The sequence below is a fragment of the Sebastes umbrosus genome, chromosome 24, assembly GCF_015220745.1.
Source record: "Sebastes umbrosus isolate fSebUmb1 chromosome 24, fSebUmb1.pri, whole genome shotgun sequence".
Lineage (NCBI taxonomy): Eukaryota > Metazoa > Chordata > Actinopteri > Perciformes > Sebastidae > Sebastes > Sebastes umbrosus.
Window position 1 is genome coordinate 9,985,497 of NC_051292.1, and position 27,408 is coordinate 10,012,904.

The following is a 27,408-nucleotide window of genomic DNA, read 5'->3' on the forward strand; positions in this document are numbered from 1 at the left end:
CGAGATGACCAGCACCAACACAACACAAAGATATTCACTGTAAAAAGATAGATGACACAAATATATTCACTGTACAAAAATAGATGACACAAAGATATTCACTGTACAAAGATAGATGACACAAAGAGAGATGATAAGTTGAAAGGTGTTTTAATGATACCAGTATATTTATATATCATGTAAATATATTTAACTTGCACTGTCAGTGATATAGGTCAGTAAGTTAAGTGTTGTTCTTGATCCAATTTAAGGGTCAACCATAGACCTTTGCATGGTACCCCCCCCTGGCCTTGGGCCCCCCCTGACGGCAGTCCTGTATACAGGATCTGTATGAATTTACCTGCTTTTCACCTGTTAGATATCAGGCTTCACACTTAAACTGGCTAAACTTACACTGTGATTTTATAGTTTTTTCGACATACTATACTATGACTTTTTGTTTTCGACATACTATACTATGACTTTTTATGACTTTTTTTATGAAATTATTTATGACATACTATAGAATGGCAAGGCAACATTTAGTCTGTTTTATTTTTTTAGTCTAGTTGTACCCCCAAGTCCCTAAATGTCCATTTCCTTGTTAATGATGTGAAACTCAAGAGGATAAAAACATCAACAAAATACAAACTACAACATTCAATACAGTAATAAATAAATACTGTAGACAACCTTAGAACGACTCTTTTATTTTGAAAAAGAAATGTTTTAAGTCACTTGTAGCTTTGCCTTAAACACAATCACCTCCAATTTTCATGTATTTTTCTTTAATTCCTTTTTATAAATTAGAATGGTATATTATGCATGCAATACCGCATTAGCCGCTTAGGTTTTCATCTTCCACAGAAAAAAAAAAGATTAAAACACAAAAATCCCTTAAAAGTCCAGATGAAGCTGCTTGGAAAAGGGTGGTTGGAGAAGCCACAGCATGAAGCGATGTACACAGTTTGCGGTTGCATAGTACAGTACATGAAGTTCCTCATTTTAAAACAGCATGCCGTTTTGTATTGCACATTACTGAAACTTTGTATACTGGACCTTGCTGTTGTTCCAAGTGTCCCACATGGGTCGTCGTCTCATTTCAGCACATGTATACAGCAAATAGCATCTCTCAAAGACATTATGTACATTTATTTGTTATAAAAATAATCGCCAGCAAATATTCATCTATTACTTTTCTACTGGAATAAATATTTGTTCTTTTGCTTATTTTTTTTTTGTCCTCTTTTGTTTTACACTTTACCAAATAAAATCCTCCCTATAAATTCGGTATTTTGTGGTCACCTTGAGATTTAATCCGTGAAAAAATTTAGTAATGAGTTTAAATTTTGAGACAAAATTTAGTAATGAGTTTAAATTTGAGACAATTTTGGCCATAAAATGTGACAGAAAAGGAAAAGAAAGCCAGGACAGACAGTTGTTTTAGGTCTGTGAGTGAGCGTGGCGTTATTTTTTATTCCGATCTAATTCCACGACTCAAAGGGGCAAACATCTCTTATCAGTTTGGGGCATTCACAAAGAGAGGGTTGGTGGGACGCTGGTCTGGAAATCCCTTCTGATTGTCTCAAGCAGCCCAGCTCAACATTGGTTGGTTGGTTTGATTTTGAATGGAAAAATGGCTCCCTGTTCAATCAACCAATGGCCTTTATGCTATGGGGCAGAATGAGACATAAGCGTGCTTGTAAACAGTCGCTTTAAAACTTTTCATTTGCAGTCTTGGTGTTTCAGTCCATTAACAAACAAGTGTATAACAAAGAGATTAACAGGGTCAACTGATTCTTATGTATATACTGTTTATATATATATAGAATATTCTGTGCCCTTATACCAGATTCACATTGTGGGAACAGTTGCTCAAAAACACCGTCGTTTTTTTTGCTTATTCTTTTGTGCTATACAAGTTTTCCCCCCTTTTCATCCAGATCTATACAAAGTGATCTTTTCAGAGAAGATTTTGCATTTTAAATCAATAAATTAAGAGCTGCTTTGCACCACGGGAAAGAATATGCTCAGTATTTAATGTCAGGTCAGGCTTTAGGTTGTTGTCAGGGTAAAAAAAAAGGAGGAGGATTTGGCCATGTTCTCCTCTGAAAGTTGCTCTAAATAGGCCTCGTGAATTAGGTCTGTTGAAACTGTGTCATACAATTTTTGGGGACAGTCAAATATCTCTTATACAGGACAGAATTTACGTCTACTTTCTGATTCAAATACAGAATTTGCTAAACAAAGAAGTTCCTCCTGACCAGTTTGAAGAACATATTATGAAGACTAAAAGCCCTGCTAGCAGTCTTAGTTATTCAAATCTTAATTTTAGATCGCACTCTGTATAGATCTCAAGACAAAAACAAATCATTATAGCTCGTTATATGTAAGGGGACAGATCCTATGAGCATTTAGTTCGAGGTTTGTGAGGCACCAAAATGATCTGGTGCTGCAGCGGTCGCTACTGTACATCATGTTTGTCAGAAAGAAAAGGGGTCTCAGTATTAAAAAGAAGCTTTAACAATTGTCTAAATATGCCAAAGAAAACTCTTCTGACAAATATGGTCGGTTATACTATACAGTTCTGATATCAGAGAGCAAATCAGGATGATAATCGTTTGTTTCCTTAAGAAGTATATTTCCCTGGCGGTGTGTTTTTGTATCTTGGTTGAAGCCAGAATATGAAGGAATTAATTAATCGTCAAATAAAGTCAAAATTAATTTGATTTTTATCATTCGTTTATGTCAGATTTGGTCCTCCATATAATTAAAGAAAATATTTTTTTTTTTTTTTGTGGATTGTAACATTTTGTGGCATTAGAAAGTAAGCTAAGCTTTCTGGACTGAGGATAAGCTTCATCAATTTACAGCAGGTTGTCCTTCGTCTCATCAAACAAAGACACAAAGACACACCGCCAGGAGAACACATGACTCAGATGACACACACGACTCAGTTTTTCCAGAAAGATCTCCCTTTTAAAAATGTACGGAGCATCCAAAAAGTGTTTTATCTCTACATGACAAACTGTTCAGATGACTTATGTTCTTGTGGCTTTCGTAATTATTTTAAAATGTTGTCCCGCTAAGATAACAACTCAACTATCTCATTATTTCAAGATAACAAATGTTGCTTACTCTCTCCTGATGCTCTCAAAAAGGTGAGGAGGAGGAATGACTTTGTGGATAGACTAAGAAGTACGGAAGACCTTTTGTCCTGTGATAATAAGACAAAAAAAAAAAAGCACTTTTCAATTTAATGTTCCATTTAGCCGAATGTATTATTAATTTAAAGCCCGTTTTCAGGCTTAAAATTGGCTAACTAGAATCAGTTTGTTATCTGGAGATGAGATAATTAAGTCGTGAACACAAAATAATTTAATATCTTAAAAGGAATAAGATATGTACAATATATTATGATAATGATAACAAGCCTTAAAAACATTATTAGCGACCACAGCACCTCTCTGCTTCCGTACAAAGTACCATGTGGGTGAGCTAAACTCTTGTCCATGTTAATTAACCTTTTTGTGAGGGCTGTTCACTTTCTACCTTTAACATAATTCTGAATTAATAGACACTGTTATCATTATGGCGACTCCACTTTTGAGTCATGCAATCCACTGAAACTCTTTTTCAGAATGACATAAACCAATACTTATTTTTTTTCTTTAGCAGTGTATTGAGTTACAAACCGCAGGGATCCAGACATTTCATTTATCTGTAATCTTTTTCTTTTTTTTTTTTGTGTAGAGATGTGCCCTATACTTCTACAAACATCAACTTGCTTACAGTAAGGGATCTATTTTTACGTTTGGAGGGGAACATGCTCTGCAGTCAGGACAACATGCCAGCTACACAGAGAATGAACATGATGCAACCGATCCTGCCGTGTCGCATTCTTAACGCTTTAATCCCCTAAAACCACAGGAAGGAACTTCAACGGCCGTGACCCAACCGCATGACTTAACCACCATCTGTACCTTTGTTTTTTCCGCTTTGATTTCAATGCTAATAAATGCAAAACAACCTGTAGTTGCAGCAGCAGATGCTCTTTTTAGGTTTATCATACTAAAAAAAACGGTCCTATTCTTCACGCTGGCAGGCGCCAAAAATACCGGAGAGAACATCCCAAACGGCTCAAAAGGTTTCTATGCTGGTCCACATCTCAACAACATCAAACGGCATCTCAAGTAGTATTTTGCTATTGTGTTTCACTATACTATCTGACAGACTGCCACAGCTATTGCCTTCTCTCTAAGTGCTGGCTGTTAACAAACAGAAGCAGTATTGCCTTCTCCTACAGTGTAACCGAGATCTGATCCCAGCACCATCAGAGTCTGCTCCGCTTATGACGGTGAGGGTCTTCACCCAAATGAAATCCTAAAGCTTATGCTACAGAAAAGCTGGCCTTTGCTCAAAGTGACTTTCAAATAGCAAAATAGTTTGGGAATGTGAAGCACCAGTTTTTCAAAAACTAGCAGCCAGATATCGTCTGCACGCCCCCCAACACGAAACCCCACCACCTAACTATAACGCCTTCCCACACAATCAGGTGATTTAGAAAATTGGACCTCCGTATCTACACCTCATTAGAAGAGAATCCAGAAAATGCTAGGTACAAAATATCAATGAAGTGGATGCGGAGGTTGATCATCTATCAGCATGCAATAAGCTAAATGGTGAGAGGATTTATACACGGCCCAGGGTTTGGGTCAGCAGCCTTCAGCAGTCTGTGTGTGCAGCGGACTTCCCTTCCGGCCTGGTGCGACGTCCCAGGCGCTTAGAAGCCCATACACCATCACCATCACCATCCGACCACTATCCGTAATTAGCTTGCTGACACAGGCAGCGAGCGCAATCTGCGCTGCACGTCTGCTGAGCTTTGTGTTAGTACAATCCCAAAAGGTCCCGGGAAACATAAATTAAAGGAATTCATTTTACAGCATTAGTTGAACCTCTTTGACTACTCGCGCTGTTGATTGACGGGGGTTGCCCTGGCAGCTTGATTTAAAAACAAAACACCTGAACGTGATTTTTGTTGGACTTTTAAAGAGAAAAAACAGCCAGGTAGACAAAACAAATTAAAACCGAAACATAAAAAGGTACAATTTGGGACCGTCTTGGCTCTGTTTGCAGCGTTTATTTTGGAATCTGGGCCATTTTTGGGCCCTGGTGATGATAGAAGTAGGCTCAGAGCCGGTGCCGGGAGTCATGGCTGTAGCTGCCCGGTGAACTGCGATTGCGGTGTGGCTTGTATGCATCCTGATAGGGGTCCTGGTAGTCCTGGTAGGGGTCCTGCTGCTCTCGGCTATGCTGTGAGCCAGAAGACATGCGGTTGCGTCCCTTGTGCGCCCGCTCGTTGTGGTAATTCTCGTCCGATGTCATCAGGTTGCGTCGTTCGTTCGGGGTGGAGTGGTCGCCCGTGTGGTTGCTCTGTCGCATTCTTTGGCTCTGCTGATCACATGAACATAACCGAGGACACAGGTGAGGCTGCAGACAACACGACTTCACAGACAAAGAAAGGACATCAATGCATAGTAGGAGGTTTTATTAAGCCTAATAGGGCTGGGAAACGGTACTCAATACCTTTAAGGTATCGACCGAAACAACCCAATACCAAGTAGAATCGAAACTTCTCTAGTTAAACGATTCCTGCAATCGATCCTTTTTGTGCCCAGATCTAGAAAAAGATGACGCAGCCAATCACCGCAAGCGTTCTATGATTTATTGCGACGTGTGATTGGCTCACTACCGCAGCAGCTGCAACCCATGCAGCCGGAATTGCCTGTAATTACATTTTTTAAACAATATCCAGCCCCAATGCCTAATAACTTAAAGGTCCCATATTATAAAAAAGTGAGATTTTAATGTTTTTTTTTATTATAAAGCAGGCTTAAGGCCTATATAAATACTGTGAAAGTATCGAAACACTCAATCCACAGGGAAATACACACAGCCCGTATTCAGAAACTCTGCATTTGAAACAAGCCGTCAGGATTTCTGACAATTCGTGATGTCACGAATATACAATATTTAGATCCTTGACACAATTTTAAATGTAAACATTCTAAATGTGTCCCAGTTTATTCCATGGTTGCAGTGTGTGTGAATGTCATCAGCTGACAGGAAGTACACATGGACCCAAGCTGTTGCCTAGCAACGCCAATTCTGTTGCAATTCTGTCAAAAAGCGCTAAAACGGAGCATTTCAGACAGAGGGTAAATATAGGCATATTCAGACAAACAGTATGAGGAAAATAAAGTTGTTTTTTTTAACATTAAAGCATGTAAACATGTTCTATTAAAAACACAAAATACAAGTATGAACCTGAAAATGAGCACGATATGGGACCTTTAATAATAACTTGGAAGCCGAAAACATGCATTGTATATATTGCATCTTACCTTTATCATCTCCTCCAGCGTGGACAGCTCTACAGATACGTAGCAAAATGAAAACAAGAACTAAAAATGTGTACCTGCAGTCCAGAGATGCTGGTGGGGTAGGGGGTGAGGGTGGTGGGGCCCAGGTTGCGTCCCAGCAGGGGGTTCAGGGGCGTCGCCATCGAGGTATGGGTCGCCTTCCAGTAGGCCTCGAGGTATTCGGCGAGATGCTCGCAGGCGTCCTCCAGCTGGTTCTCGTCCAGGATGATGTCGAACATTTCCTGTGAGCGGCAGATGGTCAGAGGGAGGAAGGCAGGTATGAAGCTACTGATGAAACTGAAAATGATCTGCACACTGAGGTCCTGTTGTGTTGCTGTGTAAAGACTTATTATATATTAGTATTGTATTGTACACAAATTAGTTGGTGTACCTATATAATGTGAATACAGAGAAAGGCAAGAGGCAGAAGAGGCATTTGTCTCTGAGTGCACATCTTTGTGTCATCTATCTTTGTACAGTGAACATCTTTGTGTCATCTATCTTTGTACAGTGAATATCTTTGTGTCATCTATCTTTGTACAGTGAACATCTTTGTGTCATAATTTATTTTTGTACAGTGACTACATAAAAGACAGTAAAAGTAGGAGTGAGGTCAGTATAAGTCATTATATAAGGATGGCGACTTACTGGAGGACACTGGGCCAGTTTGTCAGCTGCCACGAGCTGGACATTCAGGTGTTTGCTCTGGGACTTCCCTCTGGACTTGACTAGCCTCTGCAGGACCTGGATGACAGCGTACAGTAGGAGAGTACATGATGCTCCAGTTACACTGAACCAAAAGGATCGCAGCTTTTGGGTGCACTCGTTCCAGGTCACCCAGTACTCTCTCCTCATCACATGATGAGTGCTAAAACGAAGGGATTGTAGTTCATAATGAGAATTGTTTTATGTGTCTAAGGATGTTATTGTATGTGCGGAGATTTAATGAAGCTAGTTTGTCAGCAGAAGTGTAGAGGCAGAAATAATAAACGTGTCTATTATTATCTTTTATGGACTATACAGTAAGTCTGGAATAAAGTGAAGTGATTTATGCATTCAATCATTTACTCCATACTTTAATGCATTATGTTTAAATAGCCTGACTTAATTTATGCCTGTTCACACATTATGCATGTTAATGTTTCTTTACTGGTGAAAAAAAAAACAAGTTTCAGTTGTATCTTTTTTTTATAGGTTTGCACATTTAAGTAAAAATGTGTTTTTTGTTGTTGACTGGTCTTACTGGTCAAAATCAGGGCTGTAGCTACTGTACTACTGAGGACACTGAGATCATATACTACTGCATTTCTTCTGGGTTTTAGCACTTTTAGCAACCTCAACAGTCTACATTTAAAAACTGCACATGGCAGGTATTTATTTGAGTCCAGTACTGACTCTAAATATTTAAATTTAACTACTTTTAAGCGTAAATTAATGACCCACATTACGGGACATATTTTCTAAAATCAGGTGATATTGCTGCTTCCTGATTTGTCTGCAGACTGGTCAGTTTTCCAAAACGAGCATTGTGCATGCTAAGGAGAGGAGTGGGGTTAAACAGGTGTGAAAGTCCCCTAACCAGGACTGCATCCGAAATCCCATAACTATGCACTACATACCCGATATGTGTACATATCGTTCAACATACTTTTGTGTGAATGAACCAGTTGGAGACGCATAACCGTGGTAACCCGTGCCAACCTCACGTCTCAAAGTCTCAAAACTTAAACTGAAGCGTTATTGACGTTACAGAGCTGTCAGTCAACGCCCGTTATGAATGTTGTCGTCACTACAGCATTGCATTTTGGGATATTTATGCCACTGTAGTGTCCAGCGTTTGCATACTGTAAAATTTCACCGGAAATAGTATGCAATTCGCACACTATTGGTTTCATACTAAGGTTTCCGTCACTAAAAAATCTCACACACTGTTTCAGCGAACTAAATAGCATGTTAGTGTGGAATTTCGGACGCAACCCAGGATGTGACAGCATTTAAACGAGTGCATCAAGACACATCTTACTGATCTGTGGTGTTATTTGGGAGGTTCTTCTTGTGTGAGCATGTGAGATTATTCACCCTCCACACACACAACTAGTCGGATCATTGCTATAGTCCCAGTGTAAGGGGAAGAAGTGCAGCAGACGTACTCTTCCATGCAAAGGTGCAGATTATTTGGTGCAGATTTGAAGCGTCTACTGAAGCCTCGCATGTTACTGAGTGGCTTTAAAGTACAGTATTTCATGCTGGTTTTGGAGGGAACATTGTGTTTGTGCTGCTACACCAGTGGAGGGTAAAATCTCAACCTAACATAGAGACCGTTACCTTTAACATGTCTAGGTGTTCTTGTTGTTTGTCTCCACCAACTGAATGACTCTGTGGAACAGTAGCTGTGGAGATTATATCACATGCTTCATTTTATTTATGCCAAGCTTTGTTTTGCTTGACATCACGATTTGGCTGATTAGTCCTCTAAATAAAAAGGGTTTGAAATCTGTTAAGAGCTAAATAAAACCAGCTGTTCCTTAAGGATTTGCCATCAAAAAGCAATGCTTTCTGAGCTTGTGATTGGCTATGTCCTCCCAACACTCGGTACCTTTGGCGAGGAGACTTTAACGTGAACAATTATGGGGGCCAGGGAGGTCTTGAGGAGCTGGGCCGGGTGGTTGATGGTGTCAGCGTCCAGCACCACCAGCTGCAGGGAGCGGGCCAACTCAAAGATCCTCTCAATCTCACTTTGCACCTCAGCTGATGAGACAAGAAACGATTCAAATACACAATAAAGTATTTAGACATTTGCACAGTTCAAGACTTGATTTCTTTTCTTTGGTTTCTATTATCTTAGTTGGTTGAATTAGCTCCAGTAAACATTTTTTAAGTTTCTATACGTGTGCATGCCGATATTGTGGAGCTTTCTTACCTAAGCTGGAGCGAGTGTTGGATCTTTCAATGATGGCCCTCTTACTGGGGTTGTTGAGAACAGACCTCTTGGCTAATGATATATCTGCGGTGACTCGTGTGATAGATATCCTGTTAGATGGTGAGAGAGAATAAACATGTAAAAACCTAAAAACAGATGAATTAGTTAGATTCTCAGTGGTGTGCAGAGGAAATGTATTTTGTCCACGATATAAACAAGATAAATCACAATACTCGGCGATGCATGCTGTCAGGTAGTCTACTAGCTTTGACTATTTCCTTTTCTTTCATTTCGGGAAGTATTGCTGTATAATAAAATGGTTTTCCCATGTTCCCATGTTTCTTCATGTTGAATAAATACATTATACTGTAGAATTGTATTTAATGTATTTCTGCACATTCCTTTTGGGCTGCTAATCGTACTTAAATAAGGCAGGATATGTGAGCTTAGATGCAGTACAACAGTTTTCAAAACCTCATTGATTGCCACTTTTGGCTGTATTCAAAAGAAGATATTGTGACCTGTAACTTTTTTTCCCCCGCTTCCTTGAATGTAAATTAAACTTGCTAAAATGCAGTAGTGAGATGCATCATTCTGCCAACTTAAGTGTTGAAAATATGACCAATAAATCTGTCAAACTATCACACACACAATCATTACAGGGTCTAGTTAACTGTCACACTTGTCTCCTTACCTGCCATCAAATCTGTGCTTGAGGAAGTCAAACAGTGCTTTCTGCATCATGTCTGTAACCTGTGTGGAAGAAGAGAGGAGAGTTTGGCACAAAGGACATAAAAAAAGTAGTTATTTCTGTGGTTATTGAGTTGTTTTAAGGATGAAATCTTTAATATGACTGTATCAGAAATTGCATTTATGATCTTGGCCAGAACACTATTTAAAAAAATGTGAATACTGTTCAACCTGGTTCTTTGTCTGAGTAGTTTCCATCTTTTGTAACTCTTCTGGTTTCCCCTAGCAGCTAAATTGAATTGTTGAATTGAAGTTGTATACATGCAATAAGTGGGAATGGTATACATGTGTTTGTCTATTTGTTAGGACAGATAATCTGTCCACACGGTGCCCAGCCTCCTGTCCAATGCATACTGGGATTGGCACCAGCCCTGTAATAACCCTAAATATGAATAAGCCCCCCTTCCATCAGGCAAATCCAGGAGAACAACACAGATGGCATTTCTTCTGCTGCTAAAAAAACAGGATGACAAATGACGCCTTTTCTGAGTAAACAGGATGGATGTGAAGTCATCAACCCAAATAGTTAACATGTGACCAGTAATCGTACTGTTGTACAGGTACCTTAAGTCTTTTTCAAGTTTATCGACGTCAATCTGTACAAGCACACATTAAATCAAACTCATAATATGTCATTTTCTGCCATTTTCTGATTTTGGTGACGTCGTGAAGTAGCGTGGGATCATGGGAGTTGTTGTCTTCACCATTATTGCAGTTAACTTCCCAGCTGCAGTCATTCAGGAGGTTTTTACTGCAGAGGTCTCCTCTCCAAAACAAACGGACCCGGTGATTAAAACCGGTAAAAACACTGAATAAAGCAGTTTCATGTTAAAAATCAGTTCCTCCTACGCTGTTCAGCGGAGAGAGGCTGTGAGCCACGCTGCCACGAGCCAAGCTGCTGCTAACATTTGCTCAGCTTGTTTTTCTGATAACCTGAGATCCAGACATTCAACGACTTAAAATCCTTCATACAGTTAAAATACAGAGTTAAAACGACCAAGATCTAAGAATATATGGCTTAAAACTGAATAAAATGTCAATTTATGACAGCTTCTGGCAGACAACCACAACACTGCTGCATGCACAAAGGCGTTATGACGCCATTGACAGATATCCAAATGAAACGAAGCATTACATTGATTATAAATACAGATTTCTCTGGTTTGAAAATTGTTGGAAACATTTGGGATAACGTAAATACACAACTCAACACCGATCTAGTCGTTTTTAGACATTGTAATGCAGAAAAGTTACATATTATACCTTTAACTAAACTCTACAACACATTTTAGTAGCCGCATTCTCAGATGTCTCAAACTAGGATGTAGGGAAGTAACGTTTTTAAAGCTGCATTAATCAATATTTTTATGAATTATAATGTAAAAGGTGTTGCTTGTAGTGGCAAACCAACAGAGAATTATCCACCAAATCTGCAGTTGCTCTCAGCTCTACAGCTTTCATACTGAGTTGAAGTCCACATTTTAATTGTCTCTCGAGTTAAAAAATCCTAAATCTAACCTGTCTGCATCAGTTTCTCTAAACCTCCAATGAGGATTAATAGCTCTTGTTTCCCCCTCATCACCTGTGTCCATGACAATTATAGTCCTGGATTTTGCTCCTAATATTGAGTGCATTCCTTGTCTAAATTATAAACAGTAGTGGAAAGCAATGAGACAGTTAAAATCTTCCAATTACACAACATATTTTCATCTGACCTCTTAGTCTCCTCGTTAGTCTGGCTGCAATCTGGATGCTACGTGGGCGCTGACACACTCACAATTAACTGCGCCAACAGCGAGCTATTTTGGGGGACTCAGGGAAAAAGACGTACAGGACTCATCTCCTTTCAGTAATCTTGTCCCTTTCACACTGGTAAACATCACATGCAGTAAGTCATTCAGTGGCGCTGAATCAGTGCTATTTATAGGGATTGAACAAAGGCTATTTTAGATTTTCTGGCAGCTCACCTCATAACCCTTCAGCGAGGGTCCCACCAGCACTACGGGCCTCATGGAGGGAACCACGTCATACGGGGGGATGTGCTCCGTCTGGAAACACAAAACACATTTTAATCAGCAGCAGGAGATTCGTCACAAAAGAGACAATGGAACCAAAAATAACTTTAAATATTCAGAGCAGACAGCTGTAAAGGACTGCTGAGCCAGCTGACCTTGGCTTACAATCAGATGTGTTAAATGGTGCACTGCCACGTCGAGGCGTATACAGTAGCAAATGATAATGTAACGTGTCAAAATGTTATAAAAACAAAATGGCAAAAATAAATATTAATACATTTTTGTATTTAGTATTTTGACTGAGATTGTTACACTTTTTTTTCCTGATAATGTAGCACATTATTATATTATATGTACATTATAAGTTACTTAATTAACAGATTTAGTTTTGTTTTCAACACATTTAAAGTAACTTGTTATTACATTTTGACAGACTAATACATTTTTATCATTTACTACATGGATGGATGGATATGATGGCTACTCTGCCCCAATTAACACAATACCAGACAAAGTATCACGATAAGAAGTCGCACCACGACACTGTACCATGCCAAAGTGGTAGATATTATGTAGTTACACCATAGAGCTACACCCTAGAGGCTGGCTATGGATGGATACTTATATGTAACTGAATACCGAATTGTAAAATTTTATCACTTGTGGATATTTAATGTGGAAATAGTAAAATAGTAATGTTGAATACCACTAAACTTATAACACTGAAACATTTTACTTGGTCTGTGATGTGGTCTGAATTTTTCTCTGTAAACTTTACGTTAAAAAATTTGATTTTAAGTATCTTTTTCTAGGGTTCACAATATTCAAATAGAAAATATTCAGTTTTCAGAAAATAAATATATTCAAGTTGAGAGAGAAAGGTAATTCTGGACCTTGGAACGTTAGTTTAAAAAAAAAAAAAAACACACCTAAACTCAAGGACCACTTACTAGCTTTAGGTCTCAGTGTTCACTGAGTTTATTCTCCAAAGTTGCTCAATTCAAAGTAATTTTTGGCTCTAATAATTAAGGTTTAGAGTAATAACTAATTAAGTCAAAAATATTCAGGTTTTAATTTTTTTTTGTCTTTAATTTTACCAATCCAATTTAAGCAACTTGTTCTTTTTCTTGACAATTTTTATTTATCTTTATTACATTTTTATTAAATTTATTATTTATTGGACACCTGAATTTTTTATCTGAATCTGAGAATTCAAACCACGTAAATTCAGAAATATTTCCATGCTGTAATTTGACTGGTATTTCAGGTTCAACATCAAGTATTTAGTAAAGGTCACATTTCACAATTAGGTATTCGGTTGCTTTCTTTGCTTCCATAGTGGCTGGAGGCATCTTCATTGTCATGAAATTCATCTAAGGGGATAATCTATTTTTGATTTTAATGAATCTGTGGCCTTTCTCCATCCTCAGGTCACATATTCACCGTGTCCTAACCTAGTCCTAGTCCTCGTCTCACTGATGGCAAGGCTCAAAGAATAGTAAACATCTCAGTATGTTCTTAGACCTCAGTCGTTGTTTGTATTTAATAAGGTTTCTTCTGATTTAAAATAAATAGTTGTTGACATTTTGGGAAATAAATGTATTCGCTTTTTTTGGCTTTGGCATCACAGGACTGGTGATGACTTGGCGCTGTATACTTCAGTGGGGCTGAAGTATTATGTGCCCTATAGTACGTGGCATGAGGTCATAACTTTCTGTCATTTTATGATGGCAGCAACAAGAGTCTGGTGGATGGTGAGTGAGTTGAGGTTTTACCGTCACCAACTTACCACTTTCTGTTTCTGCTTTCCTGTAGGAGGGGAGAGAAGACTGTCGTCAGTAGCTGCTGCTAGAGGAGGCGTCACCATAATGTCTCAAGAAACGTTCAAACGCGCTTCACATAAAGAAACTTAGCAAATGAAACCTAACCGGCATGATAAATATATAAAAATCTCTATTGTCCTAAGGTTATATTCACAAAGTCACATGAGTGCAGTTCAGAGGGGGGTTCATAGTCTTGTCGTTGGTAAGCCCCAGTCTCAGAACGCCTGCAGTCCTCAACTGGAGGAAGAGGAGGATCATGGGAAAATGTACCAACAACTCTACGCAGTGAACTTATGCTCTATGCAGAGACATGGGAAGGGTCTTATTCTCTCTATGTGGTTGCGGAGCAGGAAGCTTGGCTCTAAGCTGGCGGCTGGCTATTAACAGCCCTCTCCCCCTGTCCGATGTCCTCACCTGCCGAGGATATGAGGGGTCGGATAGAGGCAGAGACCTCATCCTCTACACTGGAAGAAGAGTTCCCCCCAGACTTACTGGAAAAGACAAGAGGGGATAAAGAAAGACAGAAACACACCGTGGTATTAATGTGGAAAATGTAAAAAAAAATAAAACTGCTAAGGCTTATCATTTACTGCAGAGGAAAAGGTGCAAAACATGGGAGAATAAATACTGTTTAACGATAGTTTTGTGTTGCAGGGTTTAATAGATGAAAAAAAACATATGGTGCATTCAAGTTTTGCAAGATTGACTGTAAATATGAGCTATAAACTGCAAAATGTTCACGTCTAATTCATTGTAATTACTATTTTTTTGGGTGATTACATCTTCCACTTGGCAACAGAAATTGCCAAGTGGAAGAACATATTCAATTAAGGAGTAATTAAGGAGTATCCTGCATGGTCAGTGTGTATTTATGACTGATACCTGGGCTGACTTTACGCAGGATGAGAATATTGGAGCAGCATGCAGTGAAAAGTCCAAATGTATGTAAGGCTGAGTTCCATACAGGAGTTGGAAGTCTGAAATTCACAGCTGATCAGTTACATAAAAAACATAATTAAATAATAATTAAAAAACCAATGACATTTTCATTTGGAGGATTTGCAAGATTTGCCCGTGCAGAAACTGAGGCCAACAGCTGAGCTCTCAAAAAAAAAGCTATTAGCAAGGACAAAAATAATATCAACTTCATTAACCAGAACCTTGTTCACTTTTGTCTTTGGAGACTACCTATGAGGATATTGTTTCAACTGACGTTTTACAGCTGCACACAGGTAGCCAATGTTTGGCTATGTGTAATGTGTTTGCACATAAAACACAAGTAATGCTTGCTCCTACACAACCCATACCGGCTGGATCTGGATGAGTTTTTATTCTTTCATGAAAAGTACCGGGATAACTTCACTCAAAAAGTATGAATAAAAATAATTAGGGCTGTCAAAGGTATGTGACAATAACGCGTTAACGCAAATACATTTTAACGCCACTAATTTAACGCAACTTGCGATTTTAATTAACCTCTTTAAGATCTAACAGTGATAATATCCAATAATAAATATATACATACATTTGCATAAAGCAAGCATATTTGCCCACTCCCATGTTGATAAGAGTGTTAAATACTTGACAAATCTCCCTTTAAGGTACATTTTGAACAGATAAAAATTCACAAATTAATTTGTGATTAATTATGGACAATCATGCGATTAAATATTTGAATTTGACAGCCCTAAAAATATATATTTTTTTATTCATAGAGCACTTTTCAAGATACCCAAAGAGGCTAAACATGACAAATTAGTTAAATAAGTAAATAAAGTGCCGAATATAGTAAAAATCATTGTTATGCTACAGTGTGGATAATCGGGCTATAAATAAATGTTAACATTTTTTAAAAAGAGAGTACAAAAAACAAAGAATCTGATATTGAATTGACAAAAACTAAATTGTTTCCCCCGCTGCCTTTTGCATTTACTCCCTTTAACGTTCGACTTTTCAGCTGTAACTCCAAATTCTATCTCAAGGGGCTTATTTATTTATTTATTTTTTTAATTTCAGACTTCCCAACATCTGTGGAAGGCAGCATACCTCATGTTGGGCTACTGTCTTTCAGTTACAGTGAAAATGTAGTCCTGGTTAATGGGGTTCACATGCCTCTCCTCGTCTGTGAGGCTCGGTGACAAAGCCACAGAAGCCGTGCTAGTAAGTGAAACGTCCTCCAGTCTGGTAACATTAGTATTAACCTCAACAGCAAGGCTTGAGGAAGTGCAATGTGAGTTACTGTACAAACTCTGGATGACAGAACCTTCAAGACACATTACACACACACACGGAAACTAGGAGGCTGATAGGAGCGCTAATTACAGCTATTGAAAGTGTTTCACTGGTACAGTCGGCATGAGGAGAAGTGATGGAGTAAATAGTCATGAGTCATGAGCAGACCTGGGTCAAAGAGATTTACAGAATCTGAGAGTTTATTACCTTTTACCAAGGAGGTACTGGACAGAAACTACTGTATCGGATTAAATCACTTTATTGTCTGTATTAGTGTAACCCGGGTCTGCTCAGGAGCCGTATGGACAGACACCAACAGAATAGAGCTTCCGTAGTGTTTGCTCTGCATCAAAATGTATACAAATTAGAAATTAATACAATTTGGGTGTAGGGCAAAAACTGGTATTCCATCTGTGGACTCTAGTGGCTCATTATTTATACACAAAATCAGAGCCATAGCCAGGATGTTTAGAAATGAGTGAAGTCATGAGTCCAAATTCCCACATTTCCAGAAATGCAATATTTATTTATGTTGTTTATTTATATTGAGAATTAGTATATTAGGAGCTTGCTATGTGTCTACTGTACATTATATATGTTCCTTTTTTTATTTTTACTTATTCGTCACATGTCTGAAATAAACATAACTGTACAAATCCTGTTCAAATTTATTATTTTATTATCAATTATGATTTTTTTTGGTTTATAAAAATGTCAGAAAATAGTGAACAATGACTGAAACAATTGAATGTCAAAATGGTTGGTTTTAATTGATTAAAGTCTACTTTTTTGCAAATTTAATCCCTCCCATAATAGTCTAAAAGGATTTTTCAAGTGTCAACATTTGTTTGTTTCGTTTAAAACGGTCTCACAAATATCAGAATATCAAATAATCCACTTTTCAAAACATCACCCCAGTATAATTTCTGTGTAGCTGGAGAATGTAAACTCAACTTCAGGCCGTTAAAACAACACCGAGTACATGACCATGAACAAAATCAACCAATTAGTGGCATGTTTGAGTATTTTCTGTGTCAGACAGTCGCATGATGATTGACAAATGTAATCATAAACTGAGGTAATGAGATAAAGTGGTGGTAAACCTGTTATACCAGACACAGTGATGAGCAAAGCTGGCATTCAGAAGTTGTTTGAACATATAATAACAATAATACACAAAGCTTTCAGCATGGAGATGAAAATAAAGGCAATGAAGGGAATGGTTGGATGATATTTTTGACCAACTGCGGAGGGTCATAGAGTTCAGTCAGCGAGCTGTTCAGCTGTTATTTAAAGGGCTGCTTAAGTAAAAATGTGTCTCTTTTCCATAGAAAAGAAAAGATAATTTTGCTAGTGTGTTGTTTTTCCATATATTAAGCTGTTAACCAATTCATTTTTATTGAAAATACCAAAGTTCTTACATAGCTTAAGTGCTTTTTATAGTTAAATCTACCTCTAATAATATTTTTGTGTGTTAACATTAACTGTCGTGTGACCATATGGTGCTTAGTTTAGTGAGACGAGTGTGTTTTTCTGTTACTTACCCTTGGACTCGTCCTTTCTTTTGCTCCTGCAGGAGCCGGATGTTCTCGAGCTTCAGAGGGCTGGGGATGAAGCCGATCTCACAGCCCTCTTTCACTAACCGACCGATCCACCAGTCGTTGTTGAACTTCTGAACACCGGAACATAAAAAAAAAGGAGGAACAAAAACATAAGGAAAAAATGTTTAAATCTGTAAGTTCATGTTTTTCACATTGCAGTATATATACAGCAGGTGTCATGTTTAATTAAAAAATACACACATACCTCTTTTATGTGGAGGAAATCCTTGGCGTCAAAGGAGATGGCTGTGGCTGGTACTGGAACATCCTCATCCAGTGCGCCACAATAGCTGACGTTGGTCCTTACAGCAAAGGCCACAGGTTTAGTCTGGAGGGATGAATACACATACACTTAGCCAGTTCTCATTCATATTTCCCAGACTTTAAGGAAAAAACATTAACTAGCAGCAGATTGATTTTGGCTAAAGCCGTGTCACAGGTTGGCCACCTTGGCTCTCTCCAGTTGAGTGGAGGCCTGCTGCTCCTTCTCCTGGCGGCTCTGTCCCGGTCCTTGGCTCTGGCTTGGGCTCTGGCTCTGGACCTGGGCCTGCACCTCCCGCTCCTCCTCCAGAGAGACATCTGAGTCTGATGGTCTGCTAGTATATGAATCAGCTGAGCCCTGCAAAGCAGAAATTGCACGGTAGGTTATAGCTGGGATACAAACTATGGACTTATTTGGAGATGTTGCTGGGGATACTGGAAGCATTTGGTCACCACCGAAGTCTGTCTCGAGATGTTTTCCCATTGTTTCAGAGACCAGAGTCGAGTACTAGAGCCCTGCTAAAGGCAGTTAAAAATAGTCTAGACCTTCAAGTCAGCTAAAGTTGCTGCAACATTTTTACCCTTCCCAGCCAGTACAGTGGGCAAAGCTACATTTAGAGGAACAGGAATTGTCCACAGTACTGTAAATGTGTGATCAAGGCACAAAACCAAGGATGTAAAGTCAGAAAAAGTGTGGACAGAATGACCTGAATTGTCCGTCTGACGAAGACAAAAGCACATAAGCTCTAACACTGTAAAAGAAGGATGTACTGTAGCTTCATCCCAGTGACAGCCAAAAGGACCAGCACTGCAAAAGCACAATGAGGTCCACTTAAGAAAAAGCTTCTTTATGGGACCATTGACTGTCCTGAGATTCGGGGTTCACATCAACTTGCATTGCCAAGTCCAGACTGGTTGGCTTGGCACTCTGCATGCAGAACAGGTGAAATGGATGATGTAGAAAAGAGCCGACTGCCAGCAGCATCTCAGACAAAGTGGAATTTCCCATTCCTGTGCTGTCAGCAGTTTTGTACGACCACACGCAGCCAATCTCACACTTCCAGACAATTCTGGATAGTGACGACTTTGATCGCCGCTCCCCACAAAGAGGCAGAGCGATTCCTGCATCTTTTGGACCGGGATGTTCAGTTTTTCTTTCACTGCACAATCGTTCCATATGGCCATGAAACGTGACACTGACACACACACAGTGCAGCAGATATCCACGCCTTGTGCACATAGTCCACATATTAGCTCGTACATAACCACGAGACTAAAGTGTGTGGCAACATCAGTGTCCTGGTTAGTCGCGATTATATGGAAGACCATTTCCGCCATGAAAAGGGAAAAATGGATGATAAAAAACTACTCATGGCAAGTCACAATGCTGAAATACTAAGTTACAATTATGATCTAATTAGTCTAAATTAGGGCTGTCCTTGACTAAAGAAATTCTTAGTCGACTAACACTCGATACGATTTAGTCGACTAAGTGATTAGTTGATTAATCGACAGATCTGTGCTCATAAGTTTCTTGGAAATAAGTAATTCGGCATGAAAATAAAGCATAAAAAACGACTAATTCACTAAAGAAATCGTAGTCGACTGAGACCAAAATGATCGATTAGTCAACTAATCGCCTAGGAGGGGGCGGCCCTAGTCTAAATTGTGAGAAAGTAAGTCGAAATTATGATATAAATCAGAATTAGATAGCAAGACAAACTTAGAAGATAGTACGTCACAATCATTAGATTCTTCCAAACTAAGTCAAGCAGTTTATTTAGTATCTCACTATCTGACCTTTGACAGATTGTTTTATTTGATTTCATGCCTAAGTTTTCATGTATTCTTTTTCTTTTCTTGGCAGAAATGGGTGAGTTTAACCAAAGCCTGGGCTGCTGCACTGAGACGAGTAGGTGCCAGGTGTCTGACAGCATGCTAAGCAACTGTACATATCAAACATACTGTACATAAAGAGGAGAGATGTGTTTGAAACTTTTATTCCCGGACATTTATTCACACTGACTGGCTATCGTTTGAACTAGCAATATTTGAATTCTGGCTTTATTTAAAGGGAGAATTTGCCATATTACCAACAACTCAAGTATGCCATATTCAGCTACTCTGACACGCAAAACCAAAGATCACAGAAACAGCTTTAGATGCCAGAAAGTTGGATTCTTAGCGTTGCTGTCAAACAGATTTCTCCATCCATATTTCAAAGATATACCACTGATTTCAAATGTGTCCTTGGTGACACCAAACATTAGCAGTAAGATTCAACACCAAAGCAATAGGCTTTATCGGCCTAAGTTTAGCTACTTTCAAGTTACTTTGAAAGCCTTTTAATCTTTCCAGATTGATGTAATTTAAAACATCAGATAATATAAAGTAAAGGGCTCAAACAAGTCAATGATACTTTCTCTGCATTAACCCTACACCATTTTTGCCATCAAGGGAGGTGAGAGAGGCACAATAGATATGAAAAATGGTATTTTGCATCTGTTTAGCTTTTAGTTTCCTTGCTGTCCATTTCCTTGCACACTGTCAGGGATTTCTAAATCACTTTAGTGCCTCCAGAGATGCTGGACTTGCAGTAGTTCATCCTGCCACCCAGTGCAAATTCCAGTAATGCTACTTTTCTTTTTTTTTGCTGGGACATGACTGGACCAAGTGCCTCCTTCTGCTGTCTTAATCTAAACAATCAGCCAACTAATGATGATTCAATTAAGGAAGACCATTAGTCTCAAGAAGATCAATCAAGCTAGTCATCACAGCTAAGCACTTTTCGCTTTTTTTTACAAGCCAGCAGCAGCAAGGCCTGACTTCAGCACACTCGTGTGCATCCAATCACAAAGTGGGGAATTAAAACGGTTTCTTAATTTTAGGAAATATTAACCTTATAGTGGGTCTTTGTACGATGAACAAGAATGGACAGATTACAGATTCACTCTAATAGGTCAGCTGGACTGTTTTTTATTAAAGGGGCATTCCACCAATTTCACACATCGACTTGATCAGTCTACTCGTCACGAGAAGAACTACTAGTCTGTGAAAAGTGTTGTATTAGGTTTCGGTCTCTGGAGGAGCTTTGTGAATAACCCCCCTGATGATGTCATAGTGATGTCATCATGGTTATCTAAGCTTGAGATGAATTAACAAAAAGCCTGGGTAACAAACCGGGGATGAGGAGTTTGAAAGATGTGGGGATGTGGAAAATGATGTTGCATTATGGGACTTGTAGGATCCACTGTTTTTATGGTTTCATTTAAATTGCTGGACTACTGTTTTTATAGTCACAAATACAACAGATTCCTGTTTGTGCATACACAACTCACACATGCAAGCATAAAAAGCTCTCAATTACCCACGTTAGCTGTATATTTTGAATCCATTTTTTAGAAAAATCCTTCAATCCAACACTGATAAGTCACTCTGAGCATCATTTTCATGCATCTGTGTGGACGCTTTTGAGGTTGCACTGTAGCATCCGAGCTATTATCCAATGGAGTAGCTTCAGCATGTGACTCATCAACATCAGAATCCACTTAATGACATCACGATGCATGTTTCTCCGAGCCTCGGCAGAGCCTATACATCACGCAGTCGCAGGGTCAGATAAAAAAAGAAAAATACTCTGCTGCATTTCTTTTCTTTCTTTTCTTTTTTTTTTTAAGTGATAAATGCAGAAATGAGGCACATGATGAATGTGTCATCTGAATTTTGGCCATTTAATGGGCCTTAGGGGGAGAAACATCTTTCCATCTTCCTTCTTTGAATCGCGGCTCGGTCCATCTCTGAGCGGTACAGAGCGTGATGAAGACTAAATGGCTCCTCCTGGCTCCTGGTGGTCTCCTGACATCCGTTCTTACAGGTTTATAGAGCCACATAAAGAACCACACATCACACGCACATACAGATACATATATACATAACTGTGTGAATGTCACACGTCAGAAGCCATCTGCCTAATGTGCACCCCCCTTTCACACACACACACACCACCAACACTCACCCACCCAACCCCCTTCCAGCCAAGCATAGCCCACGATCACGCTATACCGCTGGCGAACCCATCAAAGGCCTCTTATGTGTGTGTGTGTGTGTGCACAGCTGAGCTACTTTCATCAATAAACAAAAAAAAAAAAAAAGGGAGAGAGAGCAAAAGCAGATTGACACACACACACATCCAAACACTCACCGCCTCCGAGTCTTCAAATCCATGCAGGTACAAATTGTCATACATGGAGGTTTGATATTCCAACGAGCGCCTCTAGAAGAATGAGGGGGAAAAGATGAGAGTGGAGGCGAAGGAGGAAGGAGGGGGCACCACAGAGAGAAAAAAAAAAAGGATGGATGGGGGGATGACGACAATCCCTTCTCTCCACAGCAGAGGAGAATAATTTTTTTTTTTTTCAAAATCTCTCCTCCCGTTGGATCACGCCTGGTCCTCCGGAGGCCCGTCGCTTGATGGATGCAGCTTCTCCCTGGTCTCACAGCGCTGCTGGCTGGCTCACATTATAGGATGGAGAGGCTCTCCCTGGAGGTAGCCCAATCCTGGCATTTCATTTCATCAGGCTTTCACACACACACACACACACACACACATACACCCACACAGACACACACATATACATATACACAACGAGCAGCAAGAGGCGGCGGCAGCAGCAGCGGCAGCGGCAGCAGCAGAGCAGTGGATCCTTCCTCAATATCCAAGCCTGATGACAGAGCCAATGTGCACGGAGCGGATTGGCTGGCTGGCTGTCCACTCAGCTTGGATGAGCGCTCTCCTTTTTAGTGCGGGGAGGTTAGTGGGAATCGGGGGAGGGGGATGGAGGTGTAAAAGAGGGGAGCAGCATCCTCCATTTGCCTGTTAAAGCTCATCCTCACTCTTATTACATTCAATCTGGTTCTGATGATACAAGGAGGTCTAATGAATTTATGACCTGGATCTATGTATTTAAAAAAATGTTGAATTATTTCCACTTGAGAATCAAATTTCTATACTACTAAAGTAAAAATTTAAAAAACACAGGCATCACATGCTTTAGTCTCCATACATGTACACATGGATTTATATTTTAGGGATATTTAGTGTGAGTAAATGGGACACTTTGGTCCAGAATGTTTAGAAATACTGAGACTAAATTCCTCCCAGTGCACCCAACCTAAATGTTTTATTATTTTGATATTTCATTTACAGTTAATTATTCTGGTGGATAAATATTGAATCCTTCATAGTGCTGGGTATCAAACCTGATACTTTAATTTAACACTGACTATATTTTGTTAAATGAATACAAATTTTTTAAATTTCACAAAAATAGAGTATGGTAGAGGCACAAATATTGATACCTAGCCCTAGTTTTTTACTAATTTATAGCAGTTAAATGTAAGTATGGGATCAGTCTGTAAAATAACCAACATGTGGCCACCAAGGTGACGTTCAATTTGCTTTTTTAAATCAGACCAATAGTCCAAAACTCGGAGACATTCAATTTACAATAATAAACAAATACAGAAAAGCAGTTAATTTTCCCATTTGAGAAGGAATCAGTGAATGTTTGGCCTTTTTGTTTGGTAAGTGACTTAAATAAGTAATTGATTGACTAATCTATTTCATCTTTACATTTCTTATATCCAAATGAACGAGATGTTAAATCTTATGTTGCAATCACATGGAATCAGGCAGACGGCAAACCGAATATCATTTTAGTGATGGATATTTTAATTTTTTGCCGTACTCCACGATGGGATTTACAACCGGATGTTACGTAGCTCCCTCACACAAGGAGAACGTTGTTTAAGTTTGTAATAGAATATTAAGAGAAAGCTGCATTTTATAGATACATGCATTATTATAATAATTACATAAAATAGTAGACACAATTTGATTTAATATATTTCATTCCATCACCAAGTACCAACATATCGTCATGCTTGTTTCATTTAGTCGTCTGTTTGTTTGTTTGTCCCGTGCCGTCCAGAAGGTGTTGTCCGTCTGCCGTCTACAGCCTGCCTATTCCATGTGAATGCAGCATTTTCATAATCTGTCACAGCGTAAGATCTCAAATAGCTAGTTTTGTTGTTTCTGAATGTATGATTTTGGACGACTAAAACGGAATATAGTGTATACATTACCCTGTATACATTACGCAATACATTGAACAGTAATTTTGCCTATATCACTTACTCTGGGATTAATAAATAACTTATGTCAATTTAAGGGATGATTGCTTAAATAATGGTACGAGATATGATTAGCAGCCGAGGGAAAAAGAAGTTTGCTTGACCTCAGTAACTCAAACCATAATGTCACAGCAGAAAACAATACACCAGACGTAACATAATCAACAGTGAGACCCAGTTCAGAGTCTTAATAAATGATAAACATCAGGCAAATCTACAGCATTACCAAACAGGCAGCCAAAGCAACCACTTCTATCTGCTCTAGACCATCCTAAAACCCACTAATGTCCACATTAGTACCTGGTAAAACTTGATAAAAGACCTAAAACTTCAATGAAACCCTGCAAAATGCGCAAGAGTATGAACATCAACAGCACACTACTCAAAAAAAACAGCATCCGTCAAGGAGCTCTAAATACTTATCAAAAGAAATGGCCATCATAAATATGACTCACTATCTGGCAGCTGAAGAAGACAGCAAACATCTCCCTCCTCTCCGCTCGTCACTTTGTAATATAAAGCACTGTACATCAGAGCGAGGAGTTTGCATATGAGCTGGCCATTTGAGATAAAAACCCACTGAAAATACTAAGAAAAGTGAGGATTGAAACATTGCAATTTACGACATAAATAAGTCATTTGTTTACTGACACCTTTCCATGCTGACACTATCTTAATAAAAGCCCTATCTGTGATGTTTCTAGTGAGGCACTGAAATAAGAACAGTGTTAGGGTTATCTAAATTGCATGTTTTTCAAATTAAAACAGAGATAACCTGGCAATAACTGTGCATATTACTTAACTTCTAATGCAACATGTATTTTTCTCCACTGTTGTGAGACCCACTTATCAAAGAAAAATCATCCTTAGTGCGAGACAAGTCTTTGGGCTCGCAGTCTTCTTTTTACTTGCAAATTGCTACCTTCTTACTGACAGCAGATTACCGCCCTCTGCAGTCGATAATGATGTGCACCACGTCATCCCCGTGGTCGTGTCATGCACGTGCATTCTGATGCAGAAAATCACGTGATTCAATATGCAATATTCAACAGACAATATGTAATAATCCTGAAATTGAAGCTATGAATGTATCAAAATCTCCATCTTTTCCTCTTCCACTCCTTGAGGGCGCCGGCTTTACTGTCTGTCAGAGGCTGGAACAGGCTCAGTTTTAGAGCTAGAGTGAAGGGGATATCACATGAAACTATAAAACCTAAGGAAACCATTGGTAACAACCATGTCATATTAGCATGTTAGGAAGAATAACGCTTCAAAGTTATGCTAAATTTTGGCGAGGAAAAACTGGCTTTTCAAAGGGGTCCTTTGACCTCTGACCTCCAGATATGTGAATGAAAATGGGTTCTATGGGTACCATCGAATCTCCCCTTTACAGATATGCCCACTTTACGATAATCATATCCTAGAGGTGACCTGTGGTGACCTCTAGGATAATCACAGCCTCATGAAACTTTACAGCCACAAACTAGAGACCTAGAGCATTCAGAGGATGGATGGCTTTCCTAGCTAGATTGACAATAAGGGGGTTTCTGAGTAGAGCTAGTGAAATCAGAAATCTCCAAATGTCAAAAGTTTTTGATACCAAATCACAGCATGGCTTTTTCTATGGTTTTCCTCAAGGTCTTTGGTGTCTTAATGTGGTATTTTGGAGGGATTATTGATCATTTTTATCAATTCTTGAGTGGTAAAAAAAGGTTAAATTTTGCACCAAATCTTTGTAACAAATAGTATCAACCCAAAAATTGCTGCAGCAACTTATGAGACATAAGTGAGCATGGAACAGACCATAATTTACTTTTATTATAATGTTCTTAACTGTTTTCTTTTTTACATCCCAGGCCTTTCTTTGCATTTCCCTACCTGTCTGAGGATGAAGCTGGTGGAGGTGGTGCTGCCATCGGACCTCTTGAGTCGGCTCCTCCTGGAATAAGTCCCTCGATTCACCTGTATGGAGAAAAAAACAAGATCTCAACCAGCAGAAACACTTTTGTTTATCTATCTATGACATTTTCTTCACGAGCATCTGTTAAATCTGTATGTTTGATATTATGTGAGTCAATAAAGACACATCAAGCTAATACACGATGCAAGGTGCAAATCATGCACATACACTTTAGACATTCGGCTGACGCTCTTTTCCTAAATGGGTTTTGATGTCAACAGTACAATAATAAGGTCAACTTTACAAGATATAAGTTTGAATGCACCCAGAAGTCATAATGTACTGGATGTTTTTGAATTATACGTTTGCCTTGCCTACTTACTTTTCTCCCTGACTTTCTCTCATTCTTTCTTCTTCTCTCCCCAAAAAAAGTCTAAATATAACCAGCAGAGTTAATCTCCAGGGAGCTAAATTAATTATCTGCCAGTGATTTGCCCCATTTCTGTTCAAGTCTCCAGAGTTAATGACAATGTCACTGTAAAAAAAAAATAAACCTACTTCCCTGAATTTATAAAACAGGGGCATTAATCTGGGTCACCATCTCTCTTCTGTCTCAAGCCAACAGCCAAGAAGAGAGATGAAGGATAAAGTTGGCTATATCTATGAATACCCGGCTATTAATACCAGCCTGTAGCCTCCGATGATCCACTGAGCTGAAGAAAAATGAGTAATCAGTTATCTAATGGGGAAATATATATACTCCCTTCTCTGAACCGCCTTACCTGAAACAACATCTACATCCTTTAAGAATATGTTTAGTTATTCTGGTATATTTGTGCTCCACATAGCAGCATTTAAATTCAATAAAATGTCAAATGTTTACAAGTGATATTGATCACTGAAGCCCAACATGGTGCTTTATCTGAGGAAGGAGACTGTGACAGGTAATAGCCTATTAATAAGATAATAAATGCTGCATGGATGGTCGAGAGGCTGGTTGACTGAAGTTGAAGAGCCTTATATATACAGTATGCAAGTATATTTCAGCTAGATGAAGACATGATTAAAGATAATGAAAACTCAAATTCTGTGCACATTTAGTCCTCAAGAATAACACTGACATGGTCATTTATTCAATCAATAACATTATAACACTTTAAATTATAACCATGATAACCTCCATCATTACAAAACAACTTAACTGACAATAACCTGATATTTTCAGGTGGAATTTCTTTCATTCATTCATTCATTCTCACTGTGCAATATCATTTTCCACTTGTGCAATTTTGTTAATAGTCTGTTTATTG

At 38.9% G+C, this 27,408-nt stretch overlaps 1 protein-coding gene across 5 annotated transcripts in view; it reads right to left on the reverse strand.

Annotated features, from left to right (window-relative positions):
* Window positions 1-673: 673 nt before the first annotated feature.
* The window catches only part of LOC119483459 (voltage-dependent L-type calcium channel subunit beta-4-like), a 28,794-nt gene continuing 2,059 nt past the window's right edge, over window positions 674-27,408 (reverse strand). Inside the window, exons 2-15 of one of the 5 annotated variants that reach the window (XM_037761562.1) lie at window positions 26,077-26,160; window positions 22,208-22,279; window positions 18,194-18,364; window positions 17,951-18,073; window positions 17,689-17,816; window positions 14,327-14,403; window positions 13,879-13,898; window positions 12,042-12,122; window positions 10,019-10,077; window positions 9,325-9,434; window positions 9,001-9,152; window positions 7,053-7,148; window positions 6,461-6,646; window positions 674-5,433 (exon numbers count right to left, since the gene is read on the reverse strand). In XM_037761562.1, coding sequence (XP_037617490.1) covers window positions 5,173-5,433; window positions 6,461-6,646; window positions 7,053-7,148; window positions 9,001-9,152; window positions 9,325-9,434; window positions 10,019-10,077; window positions 12,042-12,122; window positions 13,879-13,898; window positions 14,327-14,403; window positions 17,689-17,816; window positions 17,951-18,073; window positions 18,194-18,364; window positions 22,208-22,279; window positions 26,077-26,160 — 1,620 coding nt within the window. In that variant the 3' untranslated portion in view covers window positions 674-5,172. Of the gene's footprint in view, window positions 5,437-6,460; window positions 6,647-7,052; window positions 7,149-9,000; window positions 9,153-9,324; window positions 9,435-10,018; window positions 10,078-12,041; window positions 12,123-13,878; window positions 13,899-14,326; window positions 14,404-17,688; window positions 17,817-17,950; window positions 18,074-18,193; window positions 18,365-22,207; window positions 22,280-26,076; window positions 26,161-27,408 lie in introns of all 5 variants that reach the window. The other 4 variants (XM_037761561.1, XM_037761564.1, XM_037761563.1 and 1 more) reach the window with 4 other exon arrangements.